Source organism: Amblyomma maculatum, chromosome 3, assembly GCF_055883805.1.
Source record: "Amblyomma maculatum isolate TAMU_Amacu chromosome 3, ASM5588380v1, whole genome shotgun sequence".
Classification (NCBI taxonomy): Eukaryota; Metazoa; Arthropoda; class Arachnida; order Ixodida; family Ixodidae; genus Amblyomma; species Amblyomma maculatum.
In genome coordinates, this window is record NC_139346.1 from 82,039,485 (window position 1) to 82,050,992 (window position 11,508).

General features: G+C 49.3%; 1 protein-coding gene across 1 annotated transcript; it reads right to left on the bottom strand.

Moving 5' to 3' along the window:
* Nucleotides 1-2,028: 2,028 nt before the first annotated feature.
* LOC146195114 (prolyl 4-hydroxylase subunit alpha-3-like) lies at nt 2,029-2,736 on the bottom strand. Its single transcript, XM_084596725.1, has 2 exons — nt 2,506-2,736; nt 2,029-2,391 (listed from the first exon to the last, which is right to left on the bottom strand). The coding sequence occupies exons 1-2, from the start codon at nt 2,734-2,736 to the stop codon at nt 2,029-2,031; spliced, it is 594 nt and encodes a 197-aa protein (XP_084452851.1).
* Nucleotides 2,737-11,508: the final 8,772 nt, after the last annotated feature.

The following is an 11,508-nucleotide window of genomic DNA, read 5'->3' on the forward strand; positions in this document are numbered from 1 at the left end:
TCTTGGTGGCGCCCCCATCGCTGGTCTCCTTCCCCCAAGGGGAGGTATTTACCTCCTCTCCCAGCCGGCGCTGCCATGAAGCTCGTTGGGGTGGTGGTGGTCGGTCTAGGCGAAGGGGGGGAAACTGGTTTTCCACAACCCCAGTAGTTTGTCTCATCGCGTCAATAAATTTTGCTAGAATAAAAGAAAGACTAAGTCTACAGCACCCCTGCTACATTTCTGCTGAAGCGGAAACCTTAAATGCACTATTTTACTTAAATATTTTAAAGTCACAAAAAACGTCCTTACAGATTTGAAAACATCGGCAAAAATAAAATTGGGCGTTCACAAGCTTCCAAATGACGACTCGCATCTTGAGGAGCAGGTATAAAAGTCGCAAATGCCTTGCCACTCAGCAGTTCAAGAACAGTCGACACTGCGTTTTCCAGCCCGTCAAGAAATCATGAGCGCCATCTACGTTCTCTGCTTCGCCTTGTCATTGCCATGACATTGGAAGGGTATGTGCTCTTACTTCCTTTGAAGCCATGGTACTTAAGAAAAGTCCGCTTCCTTTCAAACACGTGTGCATTGCCGCGAGATTCACGTTTGATATTTGGGCAGATTTGAAAGAATAGCATCGCCCTTGTATCGCTCCTATTTACGGTTTATTGTCACTATGGATGTTCTCAGTTTCATAGCGTGTCCTTGTCTCTAATTTGCAGCTACCTGCAAAGTGTAGAAGTCATTAACAACTTTTAAACTAAACTACAAGTCATTAACAACTTTTAAACTAAACTACAGTTTTCTAAAACCTTTTCACGCTATGTGAAGCGTAGTGCTGCGGATTTATGGCATGTCGTAGGTCAATTTCCTCACAATTCTTTCACATCTGTTGCAAAGCTAGGTGAACATGAATAAAGTTGTGGACGGTCCTCCGATATTGAAGGGCGTCAAAGCGTTATTTTCTTCTAGCTATCAGAATACTGCAGTGCATATAAGATTGGAGGTGTAACTTAAAAGAGCTGGCTTTTGGACAAGTTTATGGGACATCGTAAAAATAAAACCGCACAAACGACAGGACCGTGGCAAAAAGAAACCATCTCATTTTGCCACATTGTATCCTTTTTTTCGTCCTGTCGTTCCTGCAGCTTTATTTATATGATGGTTTGAGGCCATGGATAGTACAAGGAAGGGAGGGTGTATTTTTTCGACAATCGCTTGTTTGCTTATTCTAGCGCCGACGTCCATTACAAGGCAAATCTCCGGACGGAAAGTCCCCCAATGGCAAGGCGATAAAAGTTATTAAAATGATAATAGGGAAGGAACGCCTGCTCGTGCAGTTTCAAACGTTTCAAACTAATACGAAGCACCCATTCAAAAGTCGCACGTTGCTCTATATAGGTTAGGTAGAGAATGAATAATTACAGCAAAGGAACCTTGCGCACCCCATGAAACGCACCGTTACTTCTATGAAAGAAGCTTCACCAGATATGCATTCCTCGCTGTAAAATGAAGCGTAACACTTCCTGCAACCAGACGAACAAAAATGTCAATTGAATTTACTCCGTTAAACCTCCAGTAACGCAACGCGCGAAGTTTTCATATTTTGGTCGATAACACACATCTACCTGAAACTATAACCAGAATTGTCGCAAATGTTATAAGAAAATTAGGTTGGCGGGCGCTCTACCACTTGTGGTAGAGCACCCGCCTCGTGTTCGGGAGGTACCAGGTTCGATCCCTGGTGCCGCCGGGTACCCACCGGCTTTTCAATGTGTACAAGCTTTCCCCCGGCCTGGTGCTCGGCTCTTCTGGGGTGAAATTCTTGGGAAAAGGGGTCACGGGTCAAATAGTTGCGCCAATGTGGCAGCGATCCGTTCCGCCATCGGCCAACAATAAGTCCGCCTTGCGCGGCAAAAGCCCATTATGTGGCCCTTTAATCCTTCGCTTGTCTAATATATTATGCACAACCTTTTAAATGGAGGAGCAGCTGAAAATAACAGAAGCGTGGAAATACGCAGGAGCGCATGCGTGCTGAAATACACGTTTTCAGCCTGGGAGGTCGTAATACACGAGGAAATTGGTCCGCTCATGAATCCATTTTGTCGCTATCCACTTCGAACCAACGAGGACAGGGCAGCCCACGGGCTCCGTCAATACGTCCGACGCCTCCTTCTGGTGCCAGAAAGAAAAATACACCGGAGCCTCATTCCCCTCGTACGGTTGTAGATTGTACCAGAAGAGTGCAGACCCTGCGCGAGGCTTTATGGCGAGGCCCAGCCTCAAAAAGGCTGTGGCCCCTCCTGATTCCCCATCCGAGAGGAACATCAACATTGCGGCCAATCGATTGCCATCCGCGCGGTCCACGTGGTCTGCTATTTTGTCGAAGGGTATTCCGTCCGTGTGCGGCGTCTAGTGGCCGGCGAGGCCGTAATTGACCGCTTGGTAGTCATCTGCAGTCTCCAGGGACAGATCCGTCGCCACCTCTATGCGACGACTAATGCGCTGTAGCACAGTATGGTCTACGTTCCGTATCCAGGCGAACTTGCTCGTGCATTTCCAGGTAATGGAACCATGCGACCCATCGCCAGTGTAGACTCCACCAGGCTGAAGTTCATTTCTGACCGCTTCTCTAATTGAGTTTATTTCCGCTTGAGAAAGGAAGGCGTCTAAGAGAGCAATGCGGGGTTTCAACGAAAGAACTTCTATCTTAAGCGGTTGAAGCAGCAATTCAGAGTCCCCGAAGCCTGTGGTCATTTCGCAGACTAGCCGGCTTGACGAGGGCCTCAAGTTGGTTTCCCTTTTACACTGAGTTGTACTCGCTGACATCAATTGCGGGTGGCTCAGGGTATACAACCCGCCGTCTATTACGCCTCGACGCAAGGCCCTCATGTGCCGCCCTTATGTCGTTGTCTTGAAGCCAACGAAAACGCACGTTCTTCCGGTTGGACAGGACAACAGTCCTACTCAAGGCTCGTTCCTGCGCTACTCGCGACCATTAAGATACATATCTGAACAGCCCTGTCATGAAGCAGCCTCTTGCAACCGCATTGAATTCTTCCGGCGAAGCGCAGGGCAACAGGGGGGACAGCATAGCAACCGCCCTAAACGCCTCGATGTTGTAGACTTGCTGCAGTTTGCAGATTGCTGTCGCAGCTCCACTCAGGTCACCAATGGTTGGCCACCATTGCTGAAAAGACGGAGACGCTTACGCTGCGCTAAGGTTTCGGAGTGTCTGGGGCGAGGCACAGAGGAGTACGAACGATTACCTAGTTCTAAGACTGCTAAGGGAGAGAAAAGTATTCATTTTTTTGTTATCTGTGCTTGCCACTCCCCTCAATAATGCCCGCTCGGCCATGAGGGTATTTGAAATAAATAAATAAATAAATAAATAAATAAATAAATAAATTGTAAAACAGGTATTCGGCTCTGATATGTTCAGCGCCTGATGCTCTGAAGAGAACGACAACCATGTTCAACGCGCGTGACGGTCATGAAAGAAAACGACAACGAAGCTCTCTCTCCGACGCTCGTGCGTGCGCTTACAGAAGTGCAACGACTGATCGCAGAACGTTCCATTGACTGTTGACGGCATAGCGCCCTGTTAAAGGACCCCTATTACAAGTGGTGGAGGTGACAGCAATCCCCTCAACCTGGAGCTTCGCAGCCGAGTGTTGCCTACCACTTCCGGGATGCCTGAGACCGCCAGCCAACCGCCAACACCATCACCTGTCATCTGTTCCGGTGAAGCGCGTCAGCGCGACCCAGCCACCTTCAGCGGTACCGATTACACGGATGTAGAAGACTGGTTGGCGTCGTATGAACGCGTAAGTGCGTAAAACAAGTGGGACGACACCGTGAAGCCCACAAACGTCATTTTTTATTTGAGCAACGTGGCCAATCTATGGTTTCGCAACCTTGAGAGTGACATCTCTACCTGGACGGCTCTCAAGACCAGCCTGACCGAAGTTTTTGGCCGTCCTGCTATACGTAAGCATCGCGCTGAGCAACGCTTGCAAAGTCGGGCACAACAAACCGGCGAGAACTTCACCAATTTTATAGAAGATGTCGTAGACCTGTGCAAGCGCGTAAACCCTACCATGAGCGATGCCGAGAAGATCGGGCACATTATGCAAGGCATTGCGATGACACCTTCCAGATGCCCTTCGCCAAAAATTCCCAAACTGTGTCTGATGTTATCAGCTTCTGTCAAAGCTTCGATGAGCTGCGCAAAACGCGGCTTTCCACACGATGTGCTGGCCTTCAGCAGGCCACCCTTTCCAGCTTGGCTCTCTCCGGGGACGGTGCCCTGTACCAGCAGTCGCTCATTCAGCACATTCGTTCGTGGGGAAGTCGCACGCCTGCTTTCCTTGTCTACCTGCCCGCCAGCACCTGCGCCTGCACCACCGCTCAATCCCACCCTTCAGTGTGTTATACAAGAGCAGGTCGCTCAGGTTCTGCCTTCACCTCCTCAGCAGCCTCTGGTGGCGGCTACTCTCACGTGCGCTGATGTTTTGGTGCGGCCACCACCCCCTGTCGCCCCAGTATACAACCGGCCTCCCCTCCTATACGAGCCTCAGGGACATCAGCAACCTCAGCAGCCTACAATCCCCCTTATCGTCCAGTTCTCCGCCGTCGATTACAGCCACAGCCTTCCAACCCCTGGCGCACACAAGACAACCGACCCATTTGCTACGCCTGTGGAGTCGCCGGCCATGTGGCTCGTTTTTGCCGAAATCGTGGTGCTCATCCTTACGAGTATGCACGTCAGGCGATGTACAATCTTGCCCCGTCCCCCTCACCGGTATTCACTGAGCCTCCTCCGCAGTCCTCTTCAAGTTACGATCGCCGATCCCACCGCTCGCCTTCACCTGGCCGTCGTACCCGTTCTCCGGTGGTCCGCCGCCAATCAGCCGTTCACACACGGAAAACTAACGGCCGCAGTTCCGGAGGCAAGAACTGCGCCATCAGGGACTAACACAAGACCTGTTTCAGTACCAGCCGACATTATTGCCGCATTCATTGAGGGAGTTCCTGTCGAAGCACTTGTAGACACTGGCGCAGCCGTATCAATCTTAATTACACTCTCTGTCGAAAACTCAAAAAGGTAATGACGCCGCTTCCTGGCGTTTCTCTTCGCACCGCCAGCACTCAGGACATTCGACCATTAGCTGCCTGCACCGCCCGCCTTGTCATCGAAGACGTTCAATACACAGCAGAATTCCTTGTCCTGGCCCGCTCATCACACGATGTCATCCTTGGTTGGGACTTCCTCTCCAATCATAACGCCATAATAGACTACGCCCGTGCTCAACTTGAGTTATCACCCCTCAATGACACTTCTTTCGACGCATCCGCAGCTGCTGCCGCTACCGTGCACGTCGCAGAGGACACCGACGTTCCGCCTTTCTCCTCAGTGCTTGTGCCTCTTTATTGTGCTGCTCTTTCCGACGCCACTGTTATCTGCACACCCTCATTACGATGCGCTGACCAAAAATCCGTGTTGCTGCCCTATGCTGTGCTAACAATTTTTTGCAGCTCAAGTGCTATTTTTGTTTGTAACCCATGCCCCTGCCCAAACACTTTGCTCTGTGGCCAGTCAATGGGTAGCGTTGCTTTGCTCGATTCCACTCCCACCTACCCCTTCATCGATAACACCGCCGGGCTTCACATCAGCGCCATAACGCCTCTTCCTGTCGCCACTCCATCTTCCCTCGAAGTTTTCCACCGGTCCATCGACGCTGGCCTGACGCCCTTACAACGAGCCCATCTTGTCGCCATCCTACAACGTTTAGCGGCTTCGTTAGACTCCCAGCAACCCTCGTTGGGGCGCACAACTACAGTTACCACATTGATACCGGCACCCATGCCCCTTTTCGCCAGCGTCCGTACCGTGTTTCAGCTGCCGAGCGCCGCATTATTGACGAACAGGTGACTGACATTCTCCAGCGCAACGTGATCCAACCGTCGCACAGCCCTTGGGCGTCTCCGGTGATCCTGGTCAAGAAAAAAGACGGTTCAATCCGATTCTGTATAGACTACCGCCGACTGAACAAGATTACGCGCATGGACGTTTATCCTCTCCCTCGTATCGACGACGCCCTTGACTGCCTGCAGGTAGCTGAGTTCTTTCCTTCAATAGACCTGCGTTCCGGCTACTGGCAGGTGCCGATGGCAGAGGCCGATCGCCCAAAAACCGCTTTCGTCACACCCGATGCGCTCTATGAGTTTAATGTCATGCCATTTGGACTATGCAATGCCCCTGCCACATTCGAACGCATGATGAACAACCTACTCAGAGGGCTCAAATGGCACACTTGCCTTTGTTACCTTGACGACGTTCTCATCTTTTTTCCAGATTTTCCATTTCACCTCCTGCGCCTTGAGACAGTTCTGCGATGCCTGACCGACGCTGGCCTCCCATTAAATTTAAAAAAGTGCCGTTTCGGAGCACGACAGCTAACCATTCTCGGGCATGTCGTCTCCAAGGATGGCGTTCTTCCCGATCCAGCAAAACTGCGAGCTGTGGCAGAATTTCCCAAGCCAACTAATCTGAAAAACCTCCGCAGCTTCGTCGGCCTCTGCTCGTACTTCCGCCGCTTCATTCGCAATTTCGCCAAAATCATCAACCCTTTCACCAAGCTTCTGTCCAGCCACGATCTTTCAACCTGGTCTGCACACTGTGATGATGCCTTCGCGACACTCCGCCACCTTCTGACGACTCCGCCAATCCTGCGTCATTTCGACCCTTCTTCTCCCACGGAAATACACACTGATGCCAAAGGCGTCGGCCTCGGCGCAGTACTTGCTCAGCGGAAGTCTGGCTTTGATGAGTACGCTGTCGCTTACGCCAGTCGGACCCTAACAAAAGCTGAAGCAAACTGTTCCGTCACCGAGAAAGAGTGTCTCGCTATCATCTGGGCAATAGCGAAATTTCGGCCCTACTTGTATGGCCGTTCTTATGATGTCGTCACCGATCATCACTCCCTCTGCTGGCTGTCTTCTTTGAAAGATCCCTCTGGTCGACTGGCCCGTTTGGCTCTGAGGTTCCAAGAATACGACATTAACGTCATCTATCGCTCTGGCCATAAACGTGCCGATGCTGATGCTCTCTTACATTCTCCATTGCCGTCCGAAGCCACTTCTGCTATATCCGTTCTACATCCCACCGACATGCCCACCGATATGACTTCTGATATGACTTCTGATATGACTTCCGAGCAACGCAAAGACGCATGGATCGCTTCACTCCTGGATTTTTTATCTGGCCTCGCTTCATGGCCTCTTTGCCGAGTTCTCTGTCGCCAGTTTCACCATTTCGTCATCAGAGACGAGCTCCTCCACCGTAGGAATTGCCTTCCGGATGGTAGAAAGTGGCTGCTTGTAATTCCGACCCATCTGCGCTCTGTGATTTGCTCCCATTACCACGACAGTTGCCAGTGTGCCCACGTAGGCTTATTGAAAACCTTCACTCACCTGCGACAGCGGTACTACTGGCATGGCATGTACCGTTATGTTCGTCGGTTCGTCCAGTCCTGCCAAAAGTGTCAGTGCCGAAAACATCCGCCTCGCCAGCCCGCCGCTCCTCTGCAGCCGCTGACCTGCACAGCTCAGCCCTTCGAGCGCGTTGGAATCGACCTGTACGGCCCGCTTCCTAGCACACCAACAGGCAATCGCTGGATCATCGTTACAATTGATCATCTCACACGCTACGCCGAAACGGCGTCTTTGCCATCTGCTACAGCCCAAGACATTGCCTCCTTCATCCTCCATCACATAATTCTTCGCCACGGGGCTCCCAAAGAATTGCTGAGTGACAGAGGTCCCGCCTTCCTTTCTGAAGTTGTCGAAGCTGTTCTTAGAGAATGCAAAATCGTTCATCGCGCCACCTCCGCGTACCATCCGCAAACAAATTGAATGGTTGAGCGTTTTAACCGCACCATGGGCGACATGCTGGCAATGTATGTCGCTTCCGACCACTCCAACTGGAATCGCGTTCTTCCATTCGTCACATTCGCATATAACTCTGCCACTCGAGCAACCACTGGATTCTCGCCATACTTCCTTCTGTACGGTCGTGAGCCCTCTTGCACCATGGGCACCATTCTCCCTTACCGACCGGATTCTTCCGAATTCACGACTGTTTCACAAGCTGCAACTTATGCGGACGAATGCCGCCAGCTTGCCCGGTCCTTCACTTCTCACGCCCAGCAACAACAGAAAACCACACGAGATCAAACTGCACTTCTTCCTACTTACCGTACAGACTCTTTGGTCTGGCTATGGGTGCCTTCCTCCAGTCCCGGCCTTTCATCCAAACTTTTGAGCAAATATCAGGGCCCCTACCGTATTGTCAAGCAAACATCCCCCGTCAACTACCTCATTGAACCCCTTACACCATCCACTGACCACCGTCGCCGCAATCGTGAAATAGTACACAGCAACCGCCTGAAGCCTTACTACGACCCTGCCATTGGCACATCGCCATAATCCGCCAGGATGGCGTCTTTTCGCCCGGGGGAAGTTGTAAAACAGGTATTCGGCTCTGATATGTTCAGCGCCTGATTCTCTGAAGAGAACGACAACCATGTTCAATGCACGTGACGGTCATGAAAGAAAACGACAACGACGCTCGTGCGTGCGCTTACAGGAGTGCAACGACTGATCGCAGAACGTTCCATTCACTGTTGACGGCGTAGCGCCCTGTTCAAGAACCCCTATTACAAAATAAACGATGCTCCCAATAACTTTTATTAGATTTCGCCTTCTACTCACGCGCTGAATGAAAAATGTAACACAACCGAGGAGAGGAAATGTTACATTTCTAACAAAATTACCACTATCAAACTGTTAATGGTGTACCTTTAACGAATGTTCAAAAATCACTCAAGGGTGTTGGATACAGCTAAACGCCAGCGAATTCGCTCAAAAGTATACGTCGCTAAACCAATATGCGTTCACGCTTCAGAATAGGCGGCAAAAATTTAAATTTTGCTAGATTATCGATTAGCCATTGCACATTTTGAAGCACTGGCATAATATAAAAAATAAATTGAGGCGACGAAAGCGAGCTTTGGGGCGTATGCACGTTTATGACGGCACAGAAATGCCCTTTCGCGCTTCTGTGCTTCCCGCCAGTTAAGGATGACGTCGATATTTCAAAACTCAGCATTATGAATATGACCAGCCACAAGCGGTGGACTTACATGTATAAGCAGCCTAACCTACACATCCCCAAACTGCGCTTGAAGAAAATTGGACATCCGGATTTCAGACGTGATTTTCCAATTGTAGCAAAATGGCGGTGTTTTCAATGTGCTTGGCTTATGCGTCAAAAAGCAGTCGTCAATTTACATTCCTATCATTGCACAGTCCTAAGCTACCATATCGTTCATCTAGCGGTTGTAAGCGATCCCCCGACATAGATATAGTCCGCTTAAATAAGCTTCACGAACGTGACTGCTTCCTAGGTCAGTGTTCTTCACTCGGCGGCCTACAAAATCACTGGAAGATTTATTCGACCCTCTTTTACTCCGGCCTCAGAATACCACTCACAGATGGCAGTTCCTCCTACTTTGGGAGATTTCGCGACCTCAATACGTCGCACAAACTATGAACGAATCACTTGCCGGCCATTTCATCTGCCAGAGCTATGCCCATGATTTCTCGCTCACAAAGCCGAAGATGCCAAAAGGTTTTGCAGAATAGGGCCTTTAAAATTTCAGCGTCAAAGTGTAGTTCTTGTAGATTGAAACTACCATTTATTTATCGATTCCTTTTTTTTCCCGAATTCTGTGCGACCCCAGATAGTATGTTGTCTCGGCACTGGTCACTTGGAATATTGTCTTTTAGCGTCGTTACGTAAATCTGTTTCGAGCACGAAGATGATGACATGTGAAACTTTATATATGTTTTTTTTTTTCAGAAACCGCCACCATGTTGCTGCTGATGAAAGCTCCGGATCGACCTCGGCCTCATGCTTCCTCAATGTAAGTCTCCATAGTGCCTTTGAATGTTTTGTTGTGTTTGTATATTCAACAAACAAGTATGCGACGGTGTCATGTGTTGGTGCACCGACCAGCTGGTGAATGTATTATTAAGGAACAGAGCAGGAAAGTCAGTGATTTGAGGATCGTGAGCGCAAGGTTTCTCGGCCGTATACATCTCAGCTAGCATAAGCCTTCCCTACCCAGGAGGGGACACAACTCGTACAAAGATTTTCATGATGCGTAGCTTTCTGGCTGAACTGAGATAACGGAATCGCTAGATTTTGTTTTCTGAAGAAAATGTACGAAATAATAAAGATTGCTAATAGAAGGAAACGAAATCTATTTCGACTTCGTCTCTTTCTCTTCATCCTCTGCTTCCATCATCCGTCTCCACATACGTGTCTTTTTCACATGCGCATGAGTGCATACGCGCATCTGTGATACACTCTCACGCTTATAGGTAGCGATTAACACAGATCGCCCTCCTAAGCAGCTATGAAACAAAACTGGTCGAATGGCAGCACTATATACACAAGTGGAGAGGCATATTCATAATGGTGAATTCGTAATACAATTTAGAAGAAAGCAGCTATATGCTTGAAACGAAGTCATGTGCAGATTCATTTCCACAGAAACCTTGCTTCCGACGAATATTTCGGCGGGAAGGCCGATAGTTTCTGACAGTCATACAACAATCAACAATCATAACAATAAGGGATACAGAAAACCCGTCTCTATTGCCAAATATCCCATAGCTCGCCTTACGGCCGAGCTTGCGTCGTTCCTGCAGGACCCACTACTCTTCGAGTAATTACGTTTATTATTGGCATGGCTAACCTTTAAGGTTAATGTAAATTTTCACACTATATTATGGAACTGAAAAAGAAATTTTCGATAAATGAATCTACCGGCGGTCTTTCTCAATGTACTATTGAAAACACCCGCTTACATGCATTTGAAAATAACCTTTTGGCACACAGCTATTCATTGCATTAAATTATATCGAGTTTGAACCACCTTTGTCTACACATGTTCGGAAACAACATGGACGCTCACTTCGTGACGACTTTCGCGGATATATTGATTCAAGTTCTAAAATCCGAGTTGCTGAATTCATTCTCTGTAGAACCGTTATATGCCTGCGCTACACTGGCGATGTATTCTTGATATGGGAACCTTGATCGGAAACAATTCTGTGACTCCCGTCTGAACAGTTATTTCGCAGCATTAATATTATTTCGCACTTGTAAGACCACGCTGGTCGCGTTAGAACCGTTTTCGCGCACCGTCAAAGAACACGGCGCAAATGGAAGTTTATAGAATCACTGTGTAGGCAGCTCGACCGGATGTCCACTTTCGCTCGCGGTGAAGCGCGTCCTCACCCCAACCTGGAAGAAGCCATGAGAAAGTTCATAAATGTGCGAGAGAGCGCAGCCCTTCGCGTCGGCGTTCCAAGCAGCTTCCCAGCCTTCCTCACGCATCGTACTCTTGAAGAGCCGGTGCGTGTTGAGCGTCGAGTAACGAAAATTCGAGTACAATT